General features: G+C 35.7%; 3 protein-coding genes across 3 annotated transcripts in view; all 3 read right to left on the bottom strand.

The window, feature by feature from the left end:
* The window catches only part of LOC117242038 (coiled-coil domain-containing protein 141-like), a 43,051-nt gene extending 36,664 nt beyond the window's left edge, over positions 1–6,387 (bottom strand). The window contains 2 exon segments of the mRNA XM_033508373.1: positions 1,608–1,805; positions 6,233–6,387. Coding sequence (XP_033364264.1) covers positions 1,608–1,790 — 183 coding nt within the window. The 5' untranslated portion in view covers positions 1,791–1,805; positions 6,233–6,387.
* Positions 6,388–6,611: 224 nt separating this feature from the next.
* Positions 6,612–14,443, bottom strand: LOC117242039. Its single transcript, XM_033508374.1, has 6 exons — positions 14,304–14,443; positions 10,019–10,631; positions 9,259–9,440; positions 8,952–9,150; positions 8,257–8,476; positions 6,612–7,675 (listed from the first exon to the last, which is right to left on the bottom strand). The coding sequence occupies exons 2-6, from the start codon at positions 10,628–10,630 to the stop codon at positions 7,257–7,259; spliced, it is 1,632 nt and encodes a 543-aa protein (XP_033364265.1). The 5' UTR covers position 10,631; positions 14,304–14,443; the 3' UTR covers positions 6,612–7,256.
* Positions 14,444–15,090: 647 nt separating this feature from the next.
* LOC117242043 (SEC14 domain and spectrin repeat-containing protein 1-B) lies at positions 15,091–24,609 on the bottom strand. The gene is made up of 12 exons (XM_033508377.1): positions 24,275–24,609; positions 23,163–23,355; positions 21,383–21,496; positions 20,218–20,395; positions 18,634–18,734; positions 18,343–18,552; positions 17,887–18,072; positions 17,690–17,804; positions 16,967–17,208; positions 16,734–16,856; positions 15,775–15,966; positions 15,091–15,366 (listed from the first exon to the last, which is right to left on the bottom strand). The coding sequence occupies exons 1-12, from the start codon at positions 24,457–24,459 to the stop codon at positions 15,091–15,093; spliced, it is 2,115 nt and encodes a 704-aa protein (XP_033364268.1). The 5' UTR covers positions 24,460–24,609.
* Positions 24,610–25,703: the final 1,094 nt, after the last annotated feature.

The following is a 25,703-nucleotide window of genomic DNA, read 5'->3' on the forward strand; positions in this document are numbered from 1 at the left end:
TTTTCTGTAACTTGATATTGCACGAGGTAGGTAAAATGGCAATTCGAGTGATTCGAAGTGACTTGAAGAACGATACGCATCGATGAAGATAAGATGCGTTTGAAGAACACTCGAATAGAACACTTAACGGTAACAATCTCAGAACTAGAAACAGAATTAAAATAGATTTTGTGCGTTTAATCGCTTGCACGAGAGATATAGCGATAATGAGATTGGAGGGCGATATTTGATTCATCTGACATTCAGATTAATTATCTATTCAAGCACAAACAGGGACTAATTATACGTAATTTTTTCAAATTTTTGGTCATTAATTGAATAAAATATTTGAAAAATAATTTGTTTAAATAATGTTGTATTAGCTTGTTTGATTCGTAGATATTCAGCATATTCGAACAATTTCAAATTATATTTCGTTATTTGACTAGAGATAAAATAATCATATCATTATATTTATTTATATATCTTTCGTTTAGGTTCTTTCAAATAATTCTTTATTATGTCAAATGTGTTCGATATGCACGTTTCTTCACGCGTGTTTATTATTCAAAGATTATTGGAACCATTTTAGAGATAGACGATATCATATTGTAAAACTATCTGTCGTGAATCGTTTGATATTCGTCGACTAAAACAACATAAAATAAAATTGCCTTCCACGTATATTTTGAAAATAAAATTCTAAAAATAAAGTAAAGTAAAGATAATGGATTAATCGAGATACGGTTAATCATTTGAAGTAATTATATTTTATTTATATTTCAAATAGAATTTGCCTCGATCTAAAAATTGTACGCGAATTCGACGAATCTAATAATTAAGGAATTAAGAGTTGAGATAAAGGGAACGATAGGATCTCTTACGTACATTTTTCAAAAATGTATAATAGGCAATATAATGATGATGACTCACGTAATGATGATAAATATAACTCAAGTTCTGAATACGTTTCAGTAACTTTCTTCAACCTAATATTACAGAGTATATAATTAACAGTTAATTGCTAACTTCTTCGTAAAAAAAAGCTCAAACAAAAAGTATTTAATCCCAAACGTTACACAATCTCATAAAAAATATGTATATATATAATTACACACCATAACGTCAAAAAAAAAAAAAACACCTAACTAATTAATACAGTAAAGAAACAAGCTACGTACAAACAAATCTAACAAAAAGCACATAAAACGTTTTACATAAATCTACATAAAAGCGACCAACAGTCATTCAACGATTCTTAAATTTATAACAATTGATCTACTAACAAGAAACAAATTTCCCATTACATTAGCCATCTGAATTATAAAATATGAAAAACCTTATTAAGAGAATGATTAAAAAATTCTATAAATATTAATCGCTTATAATAAAAAGACGATTTTACGTTATACCATCTGAATCTTAAGATATCCAAAATCGTATTTAGAGAATCTAAAAAAGACAAAATCTACAAAATCCATAAAAACACTCCTTCGTATTATTTAAATTTAAAAATATCTATTTAAATCCATCACAGTGCGAAAATCGATTCATAAAAAAAGATCGCCGCCTACACAGGCGAGACATTAATACATTAGTCGTCTACGATAAGGTACGATGCCCCTTACTTGAAGTAGAGCGATCACCAGACGCGTTTCACCGCTCTGCACAGCTATGGTGCTTATGGTGGTCGTCGGACTGGTGGTTTGTTGCGGTGCATCCTCGTTGCTCTCCACCATCGTTCGTGATTCCTTCTCACGAGGTACCTCGCTATTCTCCGTCGTTTCCATCGAGTCGTGTCCGTCTACCATTCTCGTAACTCTTCTCTTTCGCGGCAAAACAGAATCGTTCGAGCTATCGGCGTGGATCGATTCGACGATCGTCCCGAATCGTTCGTGTGGTTCTTTTTTGTTTTTTTTACTCGTTACTTCAATCGTACCAAGTGTAAGGTAACGTACGAAAAACACCTCGAGACTGGATTTGACGTTGGAGCAATGGTAAAATTGTTCCGCGATATGTTTCAACTTGTTTCGTTTTACGGGTATTTCGAATTTTCACGTACAGATGGTTAACAATTGTTAATCGGCGTTACTGAATAGATCGAAAGATTCGACGTTTTTGAAATATTTAAAAATTTTCAGAATTTTCAGAATCTCAAATTTCCAAATCTTTAAATTTCTAAACTTTTAAACCTTCAAATTCGAAATCCTTCGATTTCCAGACATTCGAATCTTCGACTGGAAGCTTGGAAATTTGAAACATATCAAGTTCGAATATACCGAGTTTACATCAAATCCAGCTGTAATTATTTCGTACACTATAGTTACACCCACACTAGGTGATAATTTCTACTATGTGGATAAAGATTGTATGGTGAAAAATCGATTAACACAGATCGGATAAATCAAGTATAACAGCTTCTAAATATTATTTTTTCCTATACTCGAATCTTTTCATTAGCCATAACACGCCTAGGGATACCAATCGCCAAGAAACGAAACTAATACGTAATACGTCTGAAGCAAAACGAAATAAAATTACAATTTCTCTGTTTTTAACGAAAGTACTCTCTACATATTACATTACACAAACTAGTTTAACATTTTACACCCACGAATCGTAGTTGCGACTTTCTACCGGAAGACAGATCAAAGTTCGTGACGCAGGAATTCAAGCATAATTATATTTCAGTGAAAATACGGAATTCGATTGGCCTGTTTCCAACGTTCAAGACACGAACGAGAAGAAACGAAGGTTTTAATAGCTCTCGTCTATCTACTGGTGAATTAATCCTGACGTTGATCAACGTTCCGCGTTCCTACGAGATGACAACGGCATTATGACGCGGAAATATTTCGGAGCGGGTCAAACTTGATGCCGGTCGCTCCTCGTCTTCCATCTTCCATCGAGATCGCAACGAAGTCAACGCGTCTGTTACGTTCTCCAGTTACCATCGCCGTTTCTACTGATTAACGTTATTTTTGGCGATTCGCCAAACACGCGAATTCTACGGACACCAAGGCGTGCCGAATCGTCGCTTCGAGAACTTCTATTCCTTCCTTCCCTGAGAAAAATTCTCTGAGAGCGATCGGTCCTTTGCGTTTGCGACCGAAATAACGATCAACAGGCAGAGGTGATTGCACTGGAACGTACGTAAAACTTTCATCCACTGCGGCAACATCGAAAAGAAATTTTCGAATGGAAGTCAAGAGGTTTGAAGCATATAAACCATTTTATATGCTCCGTAGACGTTGCTTTAGATTCAAGTTTTTCCAAATTTGTTTTGTCTGGCTTAGTTTCTGGGAAAAGTAATAGAAAGACGCAATTGCACTGGAACGTTATAAATATTTTATCTACGGTTGGAAAATAGAAAAGAAGTTTTGAAATAGAAATTAAACGTCTTGTAGTTCTTTTGCTTTGAAACGACCGCTTGTGCTCCGAAGAAAGATAATGATTCAGAGCTAGTTATATTGAAACATCGTGAACGCTCCGTTTACGGATGAAATATCGAAAGAAAGCTTCGGAACGAAATTCAAGTTTTAAAAAATTCTTTATTTTACTGTGTAAAAGTTTCATCGAATTATATCTACAGGCGAAAGATGGAGAGAAAATTTTCAAATTGGAAATTAAAAATATTGGAAGATTATCTAGCTCGTTTTAAAATCATTGCTTTTGCTCGTAGTTCTTCAACTACGTAGACGCTGCTACTGTAAATTTCGTGTATATATAACTGCAGTTTGACTTCTTGTATAACTGTAAGAGTAGCGTTTTTGTTTGTACAACCATTAGATGTTGAAGCCAGCCCAATAAAGCTTATGTTGCGCAAAGAATTCCACGAACAAAGATACTTTATTCTGTTATCTGTTCGATGAAAGAATTTTAGTATTCAAATCCCTTCCAAAATTTCCGCTGAGCAAATTAGAAGATATATTAATTCCATGTATCACGAAGAAACAACATGAAAGATGCATAATATTCAACAGTTTCTTCGAATCCCCACTCGTTCGAAATCCTCAATGGATGAATTGAATCTCAAAAATTTCAATATCCAGTTCCTTCAAAAATTTCCAATGACCAAATTAAAAGATACCGGCAAGTTGGTATACGACGAAGAAATAATCTACGGTATATCAAAATTTAATCTACTCGAGAAACATACTATTCAACAAGTTGTTACAATTGACATCATTCGAACTCCACAATGGAAGAATAAAATCTTAAGAACATTGCCATTCAAAATTCCCTGCAAATATTCGACAACCACGTTAAAACACACATCAATTCCATATACACAAAGAACCTGTAACATCTATATTTAACCGCAATCTACTTAGACATACAATATACCAACTACCCGAAGATATCGAATCCCAAATTTCTTCAAAAATGTTCAACAACCAAATAAAAAAACAAACATATATACAGGGTGGTTGGTAACTGGTGGTACAAGCGGAAAGGGGGTGATTCTACGCGAAAAAAGAAGTCGAAAATATAGAATAAACATTTTTCGTTTGAGGCTTTGTTTTCGAGAAAATCGACTTTGAATCTTCGCTCGGTACGCGTGCGGTACGTTATAACGGATCTCACTGTAGATCGTTGTCTCGATGGAAAAATGAAAAAAAAATTTTTATTCTATATTTTCGACTTATTTTTTCGCGTAGAATCACCCCCTTTCCGCTTGTACCAGCAGTTACCAACCACCCTGTATATCAAATCTATACAACGAAGAAAGTATCTACATCGAATTTCAATCGACTTAAACGAGACATACAAACCACCAGACACTTACAATTAGCATTCGGACGCCACCCGCGATATCTATCCCGATAACAATTCACTCCGCTGCGATCCACTTTCGATTCCGATCTAATACTTAAATATATCCATTACTAATAGCCAACAGATCGAATGCATCGAACAATTCAGCCTCTGAAAGACACTATCATTACGGAGGCCAGACAAACACCTTAAAAAAAAAGGACCAAATCTAATCGAAACTAGCAACCGGAGAACGAGTCTATTCACCATACCTCTAATTGCCGGTGTATAATTAAAACGCACGGATGTGAATTAAAAAGCGTGTGTCTACTATACACCTTTCGATCGAACGTCAGTGTGTTTATACTTTATAGGTATCTTTGTAAGGTGACGTCACCGACACGGACGAACGAATGGGAGGATAAAACCGGACTGACTGGTGGCGTTCTCCGAACGAGAGGTTCGCCACACCGCGCGACCCACGGGAATCGTGGAGACGGTCCCGTGGAAAAAGAGGAGACGAGAAATTAAGCGAGATCGCGTGTACAGTCCGCTGGAATCGGCGTGTTCCACGGTTCACGGATCTCGCGGCCCGGAAGCGTTCCCTTTGTCCGCCGCCCATCCTCGTGAAACAATGCACGCCGGTATTATGGTATTATCGGTGGCATTATGTCAGGCTAATTACGCGTTATCTGTTCGCCGACGATCGCTGCTACTGGAAACCAAGACGTTAACAAGAAAAGGGGAAAACTTTCGCTTAACGTTTCTTCGATATCGTTTTGTCTTTTTTAAATATGATTTAATGAACAACGAATGGGGGATAAGATATAATATACATTTATGCATATGTATATATGTATATATAATTCGATGATGGCGCTTTCGAGAGCACGATACTCGTGCTTTCTGTGAGATAACGATAAATGGTAGAGGCGATGTAAATGATTTTGTAAGAGGTTCTTACTCCGTTGGTTTGAACTGTTACTCGCGGCAAGATAGTATTACGATCGGACTATTTCAGTGGCACTTTTCAAGGTAAGAGAGACGAGAGCTGCTCGTGAACAGCATACCCAAGGACGAGATGAAATCGGGGTCGAGAGAAAAACGTGACAAATTGGACGGGTTTTTGGTCAAAGTTGGCCGAGTGTAACCGGGGATTACGTGTCGCGCATCGGTGAGTCCATTCAAAAGAGTGCCACTTGTTTGCGGAGAAACTTGATACTACGATTCGTGGGGCGAATGATAATTAAATTACGTATTCCCTGAATGAGAAACGTTTCTTCTTTGACTACTATCGATCTTTTGCTGTAATAGTATTAATCGATTTCATATTCTATTTGATATTCTATTTGGTATCTATAAAAGTTCATCTGATTATTTAAAAAAATAGAATCTGGGAAACATTCTCGATTAGAAAGATCGAAAGTGAATTTGTAAATGTATCTCGTAAAGATCGTCTTATGCTACGTTATCTAATTAATTATCGGGCAATCACCTAAATCGACCCACGTTCAAGCAATGACAGCCACAACGTAAACCTCAGCAGCAACAACACTCGCGTGACACATGTCACAATGGTGTCACATCACCGGTCGATCGGTCGTAGAAGCCAGTCGACTCAAGACTGACCGATCGTCCCGTTTCGAATGCCGCCGAAGTGGTTTGGCCGCGCATGCGCGTTGTCGAGTGCATCCGAACGCGCCCGAATATTACCGATGGCGCGCGAAACGCGATGAGATCTGCCGATAGCTCGTGACCCGCTACTTTCAAAAGAGTGTCATCGCGATAACAGGAATTGCTCGTTCTAATTGCCGATAATTTTTTTTCGTTGAAAATGTGACGAGTTTTCTTTACATTCAAGGTACAAAATCCAGTTTTTCTGACTGTTGAACAACGCTTTATTTACAAACGCGAGCCATGCACACAACGTAAGGATGTTATAACTGTTATGCACACGTTAGACTGAAAATGTTTGTTCGTATTTTAACTATACACTAATTTTGATTTTCTTAAATGGTTAAAGGTGGAGGAGTTAGGTTTTCATTGGGTAATTATTGTTGTATCGTTTGTAATCAGTTCAACCCAGTGTTTCTGTTATTTTATATAGGTAAATTATAAAATGTGTTTTATATATAACTATTTGAAGATCATTTTTTACTCCAGAGTCTAAAATAATCCTGATACTGTATTGTATAAAATTGAAGAAATTTAAGCTTCAGGCGTCTTTGATTGCTTATATAATAATATTTATCACAACACCCTATAAGTTGCATCGAGTACTTAATAAAAAAAACAAAATATAAATTATACGTATAAACTATGCTTATTTATCGTATTTTTATCACTTATACAGACTACAATGATAATAATTGCAGTTACAATTCTACAACTATACTAACATACTTCTTCGGAAACAATTATATCAAGTACATATTTATAAAATAGTTAATTTAACCGGGTTGAACGTACAAAAAGGAATCTAATATATAACATAGAAGCACACAGATCACATAAAAAAGTCAGCTTGCATTAGACAGTGGCACACAACGTCGATTCTCATTAACGCTGTTAAGCTCGATCAGATTCTGTTGCATGGAAAAACGATCGTAGCATGCAGCTTCGTGACTGCAATTGCAATTGCAACATCCGTTCCTTCGATCGCCATTCATCGAGGAACTTTCGATCGAACTCACCTTCCTCGCTCTTTCGAGGAAATCTTGCCCTTCGAGATTCTCGTCCTTCTTCGTCGGTGACATCTCAATTCCACTATCTTCGCGGTGTCGCGTATATTCCTTCAGGGACAACGAAATATCCTTCGATGTGTCCGCAGGGATTACGCGTGATTCTTGATTGATCTCGCAAATCTTTGCGAATTTGATCACGCGTTCGGTGTCGTCTGTTTTCGTTGACAGTTCGTCTCTACGACTGTACGAATCCGCTGCGAAACAATATGATTTTTAATGATCGTTTGAAACATTCTTAGCAGGGCTACCGCAGTAAATAGATAGCTAATTGTATTTTGTATTTTCAATTTGTTCTGTTGGTGGCAGATATAATTATTTTGTATCAGTTGTTAATAGACTTCAAGTATCTATATGAATTGATATCTTTATCTATATATAACTAAAGGAATATAACCTAAACAATTATTTGTTCAATATTATAAATAACCATATTTTAAATATTTTCTATATTTAGTTTTATATATTTAGTATATAGTTTTGCACTTTTAAACTTCCTATGAATGCATAAAGGTTCATGGTCCGATTATTAAATTCTTATTGTGTTCCAACGTAATTTATAATGCATTGGAGCACGAAAATTACTGTCCTATCTTAAACAAATATGCAATACATTATACTATAAAACTATCGTTCTGATAACTCTTTAGATTTAAATGAAAATAATCTGTGTAGATAATGCAATAAATGTTTTTGTAGAAAATGAATTTTTCCATAGTGAAGATAGACATCAGAGCAACTAAAGTTTCTAAAGACTATTGAACGTGAAAAGTCTCACATTTGCAACCGGAATCTGTCTCGTGGTGTAATCCATTCGTCTGAACATCCGGAAACACGATTCGTTCGAGATCCTTGATTTCCTTAACATCAACGTTTTCTCGATGATCTTGCGTGGTGTTGGATATCACTTTGTAAGACGCGATACCTAAACGAGTGTCGTGAGACACGCGTAAAGTCGTTGTTTCTGTAACTTCTTTTACGATCTTCCCGGATTTCTCCTGAATCGACACAAGATAAAATAACGCATTAAAAAAATCCCGACGTACGCAAATTGAAGGGATTGCTCCAATAAGAAGGTAGCTGTACTTTTTAATAATTTGAATAAAGCAACAAAAATGAACTCAAGATCAATCAGAATCAGGTCGATTTTTTGAACATGCTATAAATTGATAGTCAATTAATATTCGAGTAATAAACATTTTCAATTTAAATAATTACAATTTACAATTTAATTTCATTTTAGTGTCTCTTGTACTAAAAAATATCATATTCCTAACAGTCATTTTATTCCATAATATATATCATATTTATTTTATTAAATAGAAACCTATTTTGCAAAATTATGGTGTCTCTTATATTTCTTATTTTATAAATATTTTCTTTTGTTCGTTATTTTAAATATCGGAGCTGCCTTCTTGTTGTCGTAAACCTTCGATTATTCACAGAAACATAAATTAAAAATGTTCTACGTACTTCGACTTTCTTTTCCATTGTCACGACTTTCTCAATCTGTTTTTCTTTGTTCGTCTCACTAGCTTCCGATTGCGGAGTATCCACCGATACGACGACGTTTCTTTCTATTTTCGGCTCTTTCGAAGCTTCCATTTGTTTAAACACAGGAGAAGACGCCGCTGCAGTGGTGGGGATAAATTTAGGTTCCTCGATGTTCCACCTTCGCGAATAAAAAGACGAAAAAGAATCGTTATTAGAATCAGATCGTATTATTCATGAACGAATTAATTAATGAGTGTTCTTTTTGTTTATGGACAGTGTTTCTTACCAATTATCGTTATTAGACGTTATGGTTGCTGGAGCAGCAAGGTCTTCGCATTCTGGAGAAGTAACGAAGGATTCGCTTCTGGAGCGAACTGTCGGAGTAATTGAACGTTCGGTGGCGGTCACGTAGTCCTCTATGTTCGAATCATCGGCTTGACTATCGTCGAATGACTTCTCAATTACGTCCTACAATCGTGATATAAATATCACAAAATGCATTCGACGAGACATTGAATATAAATTTGACTTAATATAGAGATATAGAGACAACTCTATACGATCAGAGAAGAAGAGGATCAAATATTAAATGATTTAAAATAATCGTTCAATTAGTGTGAAACAATTTTTCTAAACTCGAATTGAATCGAGGATTAACATTGTACTCGTGCAATATTTTTCTTTTGTAATATTTTTTTCAGTTAATTTACTTTATTGAATTCTGTTTTTTGACATTTTTAATATTTCAAACTTTACAATTTTATCAAGTTTCAGAACGTTCAAGTGTCTGTAATAAATAATTTCCTTTTCAAATCATACACATTTTTTTAATCTAATGATACATTGTTAATATCTCGATAAAAAATTAAGTAAGTGAATTTATTTAATACAATGATTTTCAATGATTTTTATACAGCTTTTACGTTACTGTTATTAACACTATTTCCCCTTTTGAACCTCCATTACGGATTAACCATAAAACACATCATCGTATCCTTTCTCTAACCAACATGTTTTACTTCATTAAACGAACGAATTTATCTCACCTCCGCGACTTCTTCCATCTTCGCGTCATTCGCTCGGTCCAAATCCACGTCCTTACGTTCCTCCTCTGCTCCGTCTTCTTTCTCAGCAACTTTTTCCTCCGTCTTACCATTCTCCAGCATAGAACCAGCCTTACCATTAACAGTACCCGTGCAAACCGTTCCATTCGCCGATTGTGGTATCGAAGACACCAAGCCAGACATCTTTTCCTTCGAAGGACCAACACTTTCGTTATTCGTCGCCGAGGACAAGATCGTGGACACGCATTTAGGTTGCAGTTGCACCGTAGACACCGAGGAACTGATCAAAGGTGTAGTAATTCCAATCGACGAGGTAGTAACAGCAATGGATCCAGAGATTCCGGTAGAAATCGTTTGAACTTGGCTAGGAGCGGACGTGGACGTGGTGACTGATACGTTCGACGACGAGAAGAGAGACGAAGTGGAGGACATCGCGGACGACGACATCGGAACTGGTCGAGTCCTGGCTCCAGCCTCGCAAAGTCTCGCGTCCAGCTTCTCGGCAAGTCGCGTTACTTCCGCCAGCCTCGCCGAGATTGCTTCAATCGCTGTCAGGTTACTGCCTTTGCCCGAGGCATCCTCGGCTTCAGACATTCTAGAAAAATAAATTTCTCTCGTTCACTTCTCGCTATTAATAGACATTTTTCTGGACCGTGGTCCGTCGACTTCATGAATGATGATCGCGTGCCTGATTATCGATCTTGTTATACACGGTGTGACAAAAGACTCGCGGTAACGCTACGAGTACGTTCGCAGAAAAGTAATTGGGAAATTTCGAACGTCGAGTTTCCATTTGTCAAATTTCATGGTGGATGCTGGACAACGAGCAGCAGGTTATTCTATGCGCGAAAATAAGTCAAAAGTTGAGAATATTTACAATCTTCTCATTCGAGATCTCGTATCAGGTTTTTAAAAAAATCGAGTATGAATATTCGGAGAGTATTAATTTCTGACTGGATATCAATGGACGAACGATAGGAGATTATCCTGTGTATGTGAAGATGAATCGAGAATAAAGAATACATTTTTTTCTTTTTTTTTGTTTAGAGCTTAAATCTGTTCAAATTTGATTTTCTTGAAAACAAGCCTTCAAGCGAAAAAAATTTATATTATGTTTTTAGTTTATCTTTGCGTATAGAATAGCCTTCTGCTCTTCTATTCGTTGCCTCCTACTCGTATCCAATGAAGAGTTAGTCCAGTTCACAGGTACTTGACAAGTCCTCGAACTCGATCCTCTTGAGAATAAAAGTTCGTATAAGAAATTCGATACATATTTTCACGTAGAATAATTTCCGAAGCCAGAAAATTTTATTTTAGGTTTCTCACTTTTTTCATATTAAATAACCTCCTGTATGATTATATTACGTATTCTGCCATATTTTGCATATATTGTAACTTAGTAGTTGTTACGCGTAAATCACTACGTTCCGTGATTAACAGATGCCGGTTTTTTGTTTTTTTAACACGATGTTTTGCTCTATTTCCTGTACTGTTCCTCCTGTTGCGTTTGAAGAAGTTTGAAAGTGGCGGATTAAGATGATAAAGTATCGAGGATTTATCGCAGTTGCTCCTTGCGGTATTTATAACTTGCTTTATGAGTGCGTACATGTGCCTTTTGCAAATATATGGGGTGTCCAGTAAGTTTTGTTTGAACGTAATTGAAAAATCATCAGCACTCGCCTTACTTTAAAAAAATACGTATAATAAAATTATCAAAGAATTGAAGATGAAGCTGTTAATCCACTTACAATTAGAATACCAATTATAATTTATATCATATTAAAGAGTGCGTTTGCTTCTTGCTGAAAGCTAAAGCGATGCTCTTAGCAGCCTTTTAAACAAGAATTTTTAGAACAAATACGATCGTTAAACTAGCATTTTACGATCGTGCTTTTTTTTAAACTTCCACCAACATCACCTGTTCCTCGATATCTTCATTCAGTCGGTGAAATAAAATATCTTTTCTTTTCTATTTCTCAAAAAATGACCATCTTACTGATACACATATCGTGCACTGCTATATGCATAGTTGCGAGCAGTATACGTTTTTGTAGCTGTATTTACGAAATCATCGGTGCTCGAAGCTAAATCGCGCGTCTAGTTGTCCATGATAATCGATCCGTAGCAAACGATCGACGCATCTTAATGTAGAAGATCGATTTGCATGCATTAACAAAATTAGTCTCGAGAAAACGTCAAATTTCTAAAGAATTACGTAATCGACAGTGACAGCGCCGCGACGAAGCGTCGTGGACCAGATGGTGGCTTCAATGTGGGGCGGAGTTCTAATTTCGGTGAACCAAGAGCCGCTGTATCTGCATAGCGTCACTTTTAAGCGGCATTTTCAATCGTCGTTGCATATATCGAAATTTCAAACGATCTATGGCTATTTTATGTACTCTAAAGGGTAGAAAGTGTTTTCGGTTTTACCAGTATCGTGACATACGTTCTAAGAGACGATAAAAAATCGCGATATATCGATTATCTTCATTGGAGAGACACAGAAAGTTCTTATCGTCAACGACATTATAATTAGATCAACGGAGTAAACAAATTTTTGTTTGTGAATAAATTTGCATTTTCCAAGTTTTTAGTACGTTCACTGTGAATTTTCGATATCTACGATGCTATAGTACATGCACAGTGGCTACAAAACTTATTGGCGTACCACTCATTTTACTATAGCGTTTACATAGTAATCAATTAGGCGCAAGTGTATCGTGTTTCGTACTATTTAATTGTACTCTCATATGATTAAAAGAATTCGATACTATGAAATAAAAATTTATAGAATCTGAAGAAAAAACGCTTCATTGAGGTGCGTGTCAATGTCTCCTGTAATCACACAAACTGTAATTACACTAATTGTAATTGTGCGTAAATATTCGTAATATCCGATGAAAAATTTCTTGAGAAATCATAAACCAACTAGTCGGTAGAAATTCACGATTCATTTAATCCCAACAATGAATCAAAACGATTAATTAGATGGATTTATCGGAAGCTGTATGTTTCACGGTTCGCGAAACGAACGCGCAAGAATCGATAATTCACGTCTTACGTAAAAATTTCCGAATGAAATGTTTCGTAGGTCCGAAAATAACGGACGGAAATCTTCAGCTGCGATTGATCGAAGTGGTTCCGTCGTCGATCAGATTTTGAAGTTCGTGGACCGCGGCCAACGGGTTCTCCTGGCAATATCAGTTAACGAAAGCTCGTGCACGCGTGCACGAACCGAGAAACATTGGAGAACGGTGCCACCCTGAACGATAAGAATTTGAAAGAAATAGGTCAACCTGCGAAAAATCAGGCAAAGAGAATAAGGAGCTGGTTTGAAACGATATTCGTTTATGTTGGCTCGGTGCCAATCAGCTGCATTTTCCAGAGGCAAAATTCTGGCCACTTTTGCACGAGCTCTAGAAACGAACTTCACGTTTGCGATTTGCGAACGAATATTAGAAACGGACGGTTCGCGCGAAACAATTTCTTGGCCCTGACCGTCCTCATGCGGGTGAAAATAGGACGTTCGTCTCTACGAGCGCAAACTGTTACGCATACGTCAACACTAGACGCAAGTGACCTATATTTATCGCACTAACACGTGGGTGAAATTCGACGAAGTGCACATTTATTTCGTAGATCGAATAAAATTGCAACGATTATAAAAATCGAAAAAGAAAAACGAAAAAAGGGAAAGACAATGAACTGGTAAGTTTTTGACCAACCTCATCATTGTATTCATCTCGTCGCTTCAACAAGTGTCATTTAATTTTCTATGAGACAAATAAGTGAAAATAATGACATTGTATGAGATTTACACGTCGGATAAAAAGGTATTTACATTGTCTCATCCACTAATACACAGGCGAATGAACTGCAAGTACGTACCTCACCGATCAAGCAAAACTTCAACGATGCGAAACATAACAGAGAAAGGAAGAAGTAAGACGATGAACTAACAATTTGTTAACCAATCGCTTCGTTATGCTCGTTTGGTAATTTCAACTGAATACCATTTATTTCTCATCGAAAAATTTAAGTTACAAGAACGACGTTGACGCGAGATGCAGTTTATATGACAGAAGAAGAGTCGTTTTATGTTATTTCGAGGTAATTGTTTCATCGATAAAGAATTGGTAGACTTTATAATGAACGGAATGAGAAAGAGATGCAAAGAGATTTGGATGAAAATGGTACTTGCTTCTAGGAACAATAGGTCGAACGAGAGTAGAGCGCGTTTATCGTATTTCGAAACTATCGGACTTACATGCAGCAATATCAAGGTGTAGGTATCTGGTCGACGTGCAGCCATGGACTGACACACCGCCTCCGTTAAAAACGGAGGTGCCCGTCGACGTTACAGTGCCCTCCTCGCCTCTTATATTACTTTGGTACCAGCCGACTCGATCTTTCTCACAACACCGTCGCATGAACTCGACTTATCTTGCTCTGCGGTGGACGACCGAGGTGCGCGCGTTTTATTGCACCGAACCCAATTGCACTAGATATAATGGGGAGGAAAAATCCAAGGACACGGTTGGACGGTCGAGAAAGCTTGGAAATTCGAGCGGGAAATCTTGCCAGAAACGTTTGAAATGTCGATAAAAATTCGTTATACGATTCCTGACTTCCATTCACGATTTACGAACACACATTTTCAAGTTACTTTTGAACCAATTTCATCGAAAACGCTCGCTTAACGATTTACGACGTTAACCCATTTTCATAATCAAAAAGGGGGACGTTTTAAATGGTTAATTATAGTGACTCATAAAGAGGTTTGTTACTTTTCATATTTACGAAATAAAGAGAAATTTTACAATAATATCTACGCAGTGTAATTTTTACTTATTTCTAAAATATTATTATGAAAATAATTGTTATAAAATATAGTAAAGTATTTGACTAAAAGTATATACGTTTACGATTGATTTAGAGATTCTCTTTTTAGAAAGCTTCGCGATTGTTCCTGGCCAACAATTTCACCAAAAATTCTAGGAAGGATCGATTGCACGATGTTTTGTATTTATTTACCAATTTGTTACGTGTTAGTGTTAATCATCGGCGTTAACTAATGGCGAGAATTTCTTTCGAAACATGCATGATCGCGGTCGTACTTGCCGTTGATGACAGAGAGGTTCCTTCAAGCGTGTTCTCAAGAGACGACCCAGCCTCACCATTCGTCCAACCTCGAGGAGAAGCTTTTCTCGATTATTCAGGATGTCTCTTATCTCGGCCTTGGCTCGGGCTTCTGCGGCTAGGTCTTCTGGTCTCAAGGATCGACGAAGCGATGCCACGGTCTTGATCAAGTCGTGTAGCTTCGAACAGTGCTTGAAGAGATACGTTGGAAATTATAGAAGATAGTTTGGAGAATAGGAGCGATAACAGTGCATTTTCTATTTTCCAAAAGCAAGAAAAAGAGAGCACGATACGTAGGATTTAGATCTATCCGAAGAATTTTGTTATAATTTCTAAACAGTTTTTGTAATTACATAAAGTAACGTGTTTTGAAGTTTCGGAGATTTCACTATTAAAGTCTTTTCTTTTTTCTAATTGGAGATTTTCTCAGTTGTGCCATTTTTCTCTTCGGCTTTTCGATTGTCAGTTGAAAATTGTAACGAACAAGCTGTAGTTAGGGTATACGGTAAAGTTTGAAATTTAAGATTTCACATTGGAAATTTGATTATTTGTGCATTGTAATGTGCTTGAAATTTTTAAATGACGGTCACCGATCGTACATCTTCGACGCTCCTATGGAAAACAGCGCACACTCTCAGTCTGGTTAGTTGTTCTTGGCCAACGGATCGAAGCTGCTTCCAGGCCTGACGCAGCCTTGAGAACAGAGCCGCGTTACTTTCCAGTGGTAGCCTGCAGGATAATCTTAGTACTTGAGCACCGTTCGCTAATTGACAACCATAGTCATAAGTCCCCTAGAAATTGAAATATCAAGGTACAGTAAAGAATAAAATTACGTCATTCCATTTTTCTTCTGCTACTTTACTCTAAAATCCCCTAACATTTTATTCTAAATTATATTCCACAATTTTCTTAGTGATTTAAGCGTCAAGATAATGAATACTATTGGGTTGGCAACTAAGTGATTGGGGATTTTGTCATTAGGTGGTAATGTATAATAAATTCATTAATATTCATAATCAATTTATGATAAAATTCATAATGAATTTATTATATTTAATTCATATATATTTATTTATTTTCATTTCATTATTATTCATTTCATTCATATACATTTATTTATTTTCATTTCATTACTATTCATTTCATTCATATATATTTATTTATTTTCATTCCATTATTATTCATTTCATTTATACATATTTAATTCATATATATTTATTTATTTTCATTCCATTATTATTCATTTCATTCATATATATTTAATTCATATATATTTATTTATTTTCATTCATTTTCATTATTTTAATTTATTACCATATATGTTTAATATGTATAATGAATTTATAATAAAATTCATAATGAATTTATTGTACATTATCACCTAATTACAAAATCCGCAATCACTCAGTTGCCAACCCAATACATATAAAATTATTTTATTCTGCATTTCTACTCTGTGCATTTGTAAACGTCCAACCTCTTGACTACAAGATCATTGTTACAATTTCTATGCGATGAAGGCGATTTGTCGAATTATTTCATTTTATTTTCTACATACCTTAGCAGTTTCCTGAAACGATTGATGTTCTTCCTTTTGCGACTGTATTTCGATAGCGTTGCAACCGATTTCCATATGATTTTTTAACAGAACATCGTATAAATCGTTCAACCATATTACAGCCTAAAAACTTTCACATATAAATAACGCATAGAAATATTCGACTTAGAAATACTTCATTGAAATGAAATTTTATTTAGTAAAATATTATTCAAATAAAATTGTACAATCACCTGTTTAGCGTCGCTTTCGTAAGTATATATCAAAGCGATTTGTTTTAGAGACAGTTTTTGGAACTCGACACTGTCATTGAAAATGTTTTTCCTAGCGTTCGTTGCATCCAAAATATCTCTGACATTCACTATGTCCTCGCCATAGTCAACGTGCACGTCTCGACCTAGCGCATCCTTCACGGGCATGGACAAAATATCTGACAATTTTTCACCTTCTTTTACCAACTCGCACTCTAAAGTTTCTACAATAAACGTAGGATCTTTTTCAGCGTAAATTGCAAGACTTAACGAAGAAGCAATAAAGACACTCGAACGAAGAAAAGAAATTCTCAAAACAAAATTAATTTTGTTATTAATTCGAAATTTATGCTACGTATAACAACAAGAATTTTCTTCATTTCGATAGATTTTCGATGAAAAAATTTTTTAAAGTAACAAGATCGCTAGCTAGTACTTTTTTCAATTCTTGGCAACGCGTAATGATTTGAAGCTTTTGTTTGGTATTATATCCGCAATTCTTTTCGAAAATCCTCTCGAAAATCATCCGCTTCTCAATCATGTTCTTAATACACACTGTTACAGGTATTTCATGATAATGAACCAATTTTCATATGATATGTAGCTTAAATTTCTAAGTAAATTTTCTGAATCACCGTTTATTTGTTGTCTCAACTAACTACCCAATACTTTGGCATAGACATTTGTTAAATAAAAATTATTTACCTAAAACTGCTTGACTCTGTTCCAATTTTAGAAGATTCACTGCAGCTTGAGAAAAGTCGTGAGTTCTATTACCCATTACTAATTTGTCGAACACCTCGCTCGTTTTGTCAAAATACTGAAAAATAGTAGCAACGTAATGCTAACTAAAAGAGAAATGTTCATTTGAAACTTTCTTCGTCCTTGCCAACGATAAATACCTCGGAAACTAGTCTGAAAAATCTTTGAGAAGTGATTAACACGTTTCGTCGTCTCTCGAGTCTGTTTGCGAAGCTTCTACACACGAAGTCCATGAAATCTCTTTGAGATTTCAAGTCTCCCGATAAACGCGTGCTTGGTAAACTATCGATTTTGTGAAGCAATTCCGCGTAACGTCCGTAAGTTTCCTGAAATTCAAACAAATGCAAACTATCTTCTATACGAAATTTCCTTCGACATCATTTTGCTCTCTTTGTTATTTTAAAGTGTTAAAAAGTTTCAATCTTTATACGAGTAATTAACAAACAAATACGTAAGTATCAAACTAATAATTAAATAGTTCATCGAAAGTTTTATTACGAAGAAATATTTATTCGATAATAAAATATTCTATCATTGCTGATTGTAGACATTTTACACGAAAATTATTGCCTTTTACGTTAATATTGATATCTTACCCTGCATTCTAATTCCAGTTCTTCATGTCGTCTACGAAGTTCCTCCGAGGAAGAGACGTCGAATCCGACTTGACAACAAGAGTTCAACATAGCATCCGCTGGTCCCAGGATCCAATCTGTAACACGCGACACGCCCTTCTCGAGGTCACCGATTACCCTGGCTGTGTCCAAATTTCTTTCCATTTCTGACCAGGAGTTTTCGATGTCCAGCTAAAAAAATATAAAACATCACATTTGCAAGCAACAGGAAATTTTACTTATCTTGCTTTTGTTTCGAAGATGATACGATACCTGTTTCAATTCGATGGAATCGATAAGCTCGTAAATTTTTATCGAAGTGTCCAAAGTGTCCTTCGTGGATTCTCTGCTCATCGAACTGACTAAATTTCTGCCTAAAATTATAAAAATACAGATAATCAACGTTCTGTTCTTATAACATTACGTAATATTCATTTAACACTAATTTCAACTTATTATCGCCTAATCCGTTTAATATTGACATATCTGTGATTTGTTGGATTTCAAAAATTGTTCCAGGTTTGCTCCGAAAAAGAACTGAAATATTCACGAAATATGCGAACAGAGTGCAACGTAACGTGTAAAAACACAACTAAAATTTAGAAAACAACAAACGTGTCATCCAATCATCGTGAAAGTTTTAATCGTTTTTAACATAACAGAAAGACTCGATAAATCCTTCTTTCATATTGTGTCTGTTCGTTCTATCAAAATATGTAAATTTTCTAGATTCGATTAAATTACAGACTCTACGATTTCAAAGTCGTCTTGACTAAAAACGATTGCAGTCGGTTAACAAGTAGCATAATACGGTATAAATAACAGTGTATCAATTTTTTTGAATTCCAAAGCTCTACGGGCAATCCCCGTAGGCTTAAAAAATGCGCATCTCTAAGAAGATTCCAATATTATAGCGGGATCTTGCATTAGAAGAGGGAAAGAAGAAATAGAAATAAAAGTTACACGAGCGTTGCATTGTCAGCGTTTTTACACCCTCGCGCGTTCCCGCGAGCACGCGACTCTGCCGGCTTACTTCTAAAAAAACGTTCCTGCTCGACATCCGGTTAAGCCGGTTTTTCAATTTTTCCGACCAATCCGGCCATATCCGAGTGTCGATCCTCGTGTACAACCGGTTGCTTGATTGTACTACGGATCAGGAAATAGACATTCGAGCGATCGATAACGATGACACGAGAAAACGAGCCGACTGTGACAGATACGCATTGAAAAACTCGAGATTTCTCTGTATATGGCGGGACGATGATTTTATTAAAACTTTCGATTATTGGCTTGTTCATTTTTTAATGGTAAATTTTTTCAATTCTAGTCTCTTCATTTTCTATTCGATTTTATTTCTTTTTCTTCTTTATCGTTACACAGTTTTTGATATTAAAGAAGAACATGAAAGAATCACGTTAACACGAACGATTTTATGTTTCGATTTTACGTTATAGTCTTCTCTCGAGATATTCAAAGTTTATTTGCTGAAATGAGAATTTGAGAAAAAATTAAAGAAATATTATATGTTTCTTTCGTTTTGTAAGGAAATAATAGACAATGCATAATGTTTTTTCTTTTATATCAGTTTATTGAATTACGCACGAATATAATAATAGAAATAGAACGAAATGGATCACACCTAATTCAATAAAAAAAATATAAAACAGAAATTGTTCTTCATCTATTATCGTCTTATAAAGCGAAAGAAACTTTTCGGACAACCTAATACTAAGATCAACGATCACGAAATTAGAACACGAAATTAGAAAAATTCGCTGAAAAAATGAAATTGCGTTAATTTTTGAAATATATCTTTGCACGAATGAAATGTATCAAAGTAATCGATGTTTCATTCACCTGACTGAAGAACATGTTGCGCGTGAGATGTTAAATCGTTGCTCATCCTCGAGTAGGATTCCAAATCATCATCCGATTCTGACATCCGAAATCCATCCAAAGTGATCATCAGTCTTTGGTGTAGGTCAGTCATTTTTGTAACAAGATCGGCTGCATCTTTAGTGTAGTCTTCCACTTTCTGCCACATTGAAATCAGTACAATTTATTTCCATAGAAATTCCGTGTCCTTTTCAAAAATTTATTAATCATCTGTTCATCGTTTTCATCCATGTACTTTAGAACCAAAGAAGCATTCACAGCTCATTTCTCTACTTAAAAAAAAAAAAAAAAAAAGTGAAAACTGGCACGTACACAGTTTTCACATAAAGCGGAAAACACGACGCTGTCGAATTATGCGAAAGCTATCATTTTACCGAACTCCCTAAAATTTCCGTTCATTCTTTTTAAGTAACTTAATTCAACGCAGGACGAAACAAGAACATTCGACTCATTTCGTTTCTACAAGGAAGAGAAAATTTGCAAATCCATAATTTTATTGTAAGACGATCAATACTATGGCATTCGATTATACGAAACCTATCATTTTGACAAATTCCTTTTCTTTTTTTTTACGCAACTTAATTTAACACGCAACCCTAAATTAGAATGTAACTTACCATTTAATAAAATTCTAACGTAATTAATAGCGTAAATCAATATGAATATTCTCAATACGCTACCATATCTATTACGTTGTCCGAAAAGTATCTTTCTCTCGCAAACGTGTTTTTTACAACAGTGCACCTTCATACAAACGTGAAACCAAGTGTGTGAAATGTCGCGTGTGTGAAAATCTCAACAGAAGAAAATGGATCTTACGTAATTCAACAAAATAATATAAAACAAAGAACCTTGTGCGTCTATTATCTCCTCATAAAACGAAAGCAACTTTTCGGACAACCTAATATATCCATATTCGATATCTTGCGATACTACGCTAATATTATCTTGTTTATATCTTACGGTAGCGCTAGCCAGACATTCGTATAAAATATATAAAGAAGTAAATGTACCATGAAATAGCTCTCACAAAGGTATCTCGCGTACAAAGTTACGTTTCATCGTTTCGATTTAATACGGTTAATGCGCTTTACTTGAGCGCAAATTATAGACGAGAGATGATTACCACGCGTTTCTGGATCCAGTCCGCGTGGTCGTACGGCTTGTTGCCACCCAGTTCGTACGCCAGCTGGGCATAGTCAATGTGAAGTTGGAGCCTCGTCAGGGTGAGATACATCGGCTGAAACAACAACGAGCTGAAAATTAATTTGCGACACGCGCCTTCCTACACCCGCAATTAACTCGTTGTTACTGGGGCTCTTCACGCACGACGATTCTGACAAACACGCGTGGATATTTCACGCGATGACCGAGCAGGACGACCGTACATCGAACGACCGGACTTCACATTTAAGGCCAGTGATTTAAATAACAAGTAACATTTCGAGCGAAACTAGTTTGTCTGGTCTGGGCTAGTTGGAGAAAAATTGTAAATTATAAAAACTTCGAGTAAAATTAGAAACATATTTCATTTTGCTGGACTATTATTATTATTATTATTATTATTATTATTATTATTATTAATATTATTAATATTATTATTATATTATACAGGGTGGTTGGTAACTGGTGGTACAAACGGAAAGGGGGTGATTTTACACGAAAAAAGAAGTCGAAAATATAGAATAAAATTTTTTTTTTTAATTTTTCCATCGAGACAACGATCTACAGTGAGATCCGTTATAACGTACCGCACGCGTACCGAGCGAAAATTCAAAGTCGATTTTCTCGAAAACAAAGCCTCGAACGAAAAATTTTTGTTCTATATTTCCGACTTCTTTTTTCGCGTAGAATCACCCCCTTTTCGCTTGTATCACCAGTTACCAACCACCCTGTATCGTATGCGTGTTTTAGGAAACGTCAGAAATTACGAAGCTATATGATAACTGTTGAAAATGAGAACGCGAGTTCGCGCTCCCATCCATACGCAGATGCGTTAGTTACAATAAATAGTAAGTAGAAGATAGTTCTAGATATAATCGATAGGTTTAAGATATTCTTTTGTTTTTACTCCAAGTCCATGTAAGAAAGAGCAATAAGGGTTATTCAGCTCAGATCGTCGTGATAGATTTATCCGAAGAATAAACTAATGGCTATTGTGATCTCTAAATACAGAAATAACAACAATAACGTTTAAGTATGGTTAAATTCGTGTAGAAGTTCGAAAACGACCAATTTGGCCGGCGCTGGTAGGTTTAGTGTTAATAAAATTTGTCATTCGATTAGAAAATTGTGAATAACGGTAGTCAGTTTACCAGGATTTCAATCTTTACGATTCTGATGGCTATGCCACGGTAGAATATCGTGGAGCGGAAAGTATAATCTTTAAGGATCTACGTAACATAACAAACCGATGTTTCAGCGTTGTCCGGAACGTTATATGAATGGGATACCATTAGGTTGTCCGAAAAGTATCTTTCTTTTACAGACGCGTCTTTTACAACGATGCATCTTTGTAGAAACGTGAAACCTAATCTGTCGAACGTTGTGATCTTTATTTTGATAGAACAAAAATGGATCATACGTAATTCGATAAAATAATATAAAACGAAAAATCTTGTGCATCCACTATTTCCTTATAAAACGAAAGAAACTTTCCGGACGACCTAGTAGATTCATCGAATCGAGCGTTTAATCGCGATATTATTATTAGTAAGCACTTTAATCGACGGTTTCAAATTATGGTCCATTCTATGCTTCTATTTCTGATGATTAATTTACTATCGATGAGCACACCTCGATCAAAGTTACGTGTTACGAAATGATAAAACTATTTGTATCATTATGAAGAAGTAGCGTACACAAAATACTACGTAATGTTAAAATCTTGAATGCAAGTTACCAACCTCTCCTTCTTTGTGGGACTTCGTACAGCTGTCCACTCTCTTATCCCAGAAACCGTCTGGGCGCACTACTATCACAGAAGCTGCAGAAGCTCCCAGAAGTATAGTAGATAGCCTAATGCAAGACCTTGCCACGCGCCATGCACCTCTTTGCGCGTCCACTATCAACACCAATCCATTTTTCTTCGTCTCCTCGCTAATCACGAAACATACGTCTCATAATATATTTTGATCCTTTGGTTATTTTGTCTACGTATACATATCTCTAACAGTTGAAACAGTTGAAATAAATTAGAACCTCATTTATTCAGATGAAATTTCAGCTGTTGACCGAATCTACTTATTTGAAAGACGTGGAATATGCAAAATTGTGAGTAATGAAAGAAATCGGCTTTGTCATTTATAGATTATATGGTAAAGATATTCATGTAGGTTCTATGGACAATGATTTTTATTAATATTCGAACACCATTGCGTTTTTATTGAGCAGCTTGGAAAGTTCGTTCCGATTTTTAAGGAATTTGGTCGACGTAAAAAATCTACCGAAAAGTTTCACGTCGAAAAATTTGAGAGGTTTTGGAAGGATGGAATATTCGAATAGCGCGAAAGACGGACAAACGTTGTGGAAAAAAATGGCACCTATATAATTCGATAAATGTATATCGAATACAATACAATTCCAAGCGACCAAATATTTTCTATTCTCGTCTGTAACAGTTTATAACTGCTATCGATATTACGCTACCTTTTTTGATATTAGAAACTTACTGTTGTTGGTAAAAACATACATTTTATTTGTTACAATGTACACAGTGTTTTGTACAATAAACGACAAACTACGCGGAGATGAAAAACCTATACATTTCAAATAAATAAAAATTATGTTTTTACTAACTGTAATGAACGTTTCAATATATCGAAAAGCAGTTCGATAAGACTGCTATAAATAAATATATGAAATAAGAATCTCTGCATGGTGTCTGAATATTAACAAGTGTCCTTGTAAATCCAGTTTCCTTGTTTGTCCTTCGACAGGTTCGGATAAATGAAGTTCTATCGTGTTTTCAATAAACGTTCACTCTGAATATGCACGATATTTGAACACTAACGATTACCTAAAAATTGACAAGAAATAGGCGATCAGCGTTTCCAACCTGGGCTTCGTGGTCGGTTGAAGTTCTGAGGGAACATTAACCACTATCAAAGGTCTTCCTTCGCGATCACGACCTCCTGGAATGTACGCGAGCTTCGATTCGAGGGCTTCTAAGATATCCACTGCTTGCAGACTCTTCGTGGGCATGGCTGAATATCAAATCCTACTTCATTGTTCAATTACAATTAGATTAACCTAAATTAACAAAACGATACTTCTGTTTGATACCACTGTTCGAACGTTATACTCATTCACAAATATTGAGACACATCCTGACTTTATGCAGAGCATGATAATCGCTCGAAATAACAAGATAATATCAACGACTAATCAACGACTAACAAACCAGAATTTTGCGTTTATGAAAAGTAACAACCTAGAACTTTGTTGAAGCTGTTCGCAACAGTTACAAGAGGAGCGTGATGAGTAGATGGATTTTTATGCAAATTCATATTTTGATGAAAATAATTCGACAAATCCTATGGTGAAGTTTGTTCCGCCTGTTAAATAGCTAGTTTGATACCACTGTTCGAACGTTATATAAGCCCATTCACAAATATTGGACACATCCTGACTTTATACAAAGCATGATAATCACTCGAAATCACAAGATAATATCAACGACTAGTCAACGACTACTCAACGACTAACAAACCAGAATTTTGCATTTATAAAGAATAAGAACCTAAAAATTTGTAAAAGCTGTTCGCAACAGTTGAAAAAGAGCATGATAAGTAAGATGGTGGATTTTTATGTAAATTCATATTTTGATGAAAATAATTCGACAAATCCTATGGTGAAGATTGTTCCGTCTGTTAAATAGCTAGTTTGATACCACTGTTCGAACGTTATACAAGCCCATTCACAAATATTGAGCACATCCTGACTTTATGCAAAACATGATAATTGCTCGAAATAACGGACAAGATAATATCAACGACTAATAAACCAGAATTTTGCATTTATGAAAAGTAACAACCTAAAAATTTGTAAAAGCTGTTCGCAACAGTTAAAGAAGAGCGTGATAAGTAAGATGGTGGATTTTTATGCAAATTCATATTTTGATGAAAATAATTCGACCAATGAGTCCTACAGTGAAGTTTGTTCCGCCTGTTAAATAACTATAACAGGTACTATATTTCGAACACTTTTCAATTTATCATAAACGCACGAAAATCCGCAGTCCATGAGTTACGAATTATCTGTCGCACCTGACAGTCCTCTAAACCTCGTTGAAAACATGTTAAACGAATTAAACAAGAAACCCAGACAAGTTTATCTGAAATCTGAATGAAGATCTAAAATCAAATAACAAGAAACACGGTAGTCCTAATACATATTTATGAGCCGAGATGTGCATGAAGAGAGAGTTTCCAGACATAGAAACGATC

This window comes from Bombus vosnesenskii, unplaced genomic scaffold, assembly GCF_011952255.1.
Source record: "Bombus vosnesenskii isolate JDL3184/JDL3185 unplaced genomic scaffold, Bvos_JDL3184-5_v1.1 scf7180000016263, whole genome shotgun sequence".
Classification (NCBI taxonomy): Eukaryota; Metazoa; Arthropoda; class Insecta; order Hymenoptera; family Apidae; genus Bombus; species Bombus vosnesenskii.

Coding starts and splice junctions, on each gene's coding strand:
- LOC117242043 (XM_033508377.1), bottom strand. CDS start 24,459: ATGCCCACGAAGAGTCTGCAAGCAGTGGATATCTTAGAAGCCCTCGAA. Junction 23,356..24,274: donor TATTTCTTGTCAATTTTTAG/GTAATCGTTAGT, acceptor TTTCGTGATTAG/CGAGGAGACGAAGAAAAATG. Junction 18,735..20,217: donor GCAACATGTTCTTCAGTCAG/GTGAATGAAACA, acceptor TTATAATTTTAG/GCAGAAATTTAGTCAGTTCG.
- LOC117242039 (XM_033508374.1), bottom strand. CDS start 10,630: ATGTCTGAAGCCGAGGATGCCTCGGGCAAAGGCAGTAACCTGACAGCG. Junction 9,441..10,018: donor AGATGGAAGAAGTCGCGGAG/GTGAGATAAATT, acceptor TCACGATTGTAG/GACGTAATTGAGAAGTCATT. Junction 7,676..8,256: donor GACAGATTCCGGTTGCAAAT/GTGAGACTTTTC, acceptor ATTGTTTCGCAG/CGGATTCGTACAGTCGTAGA.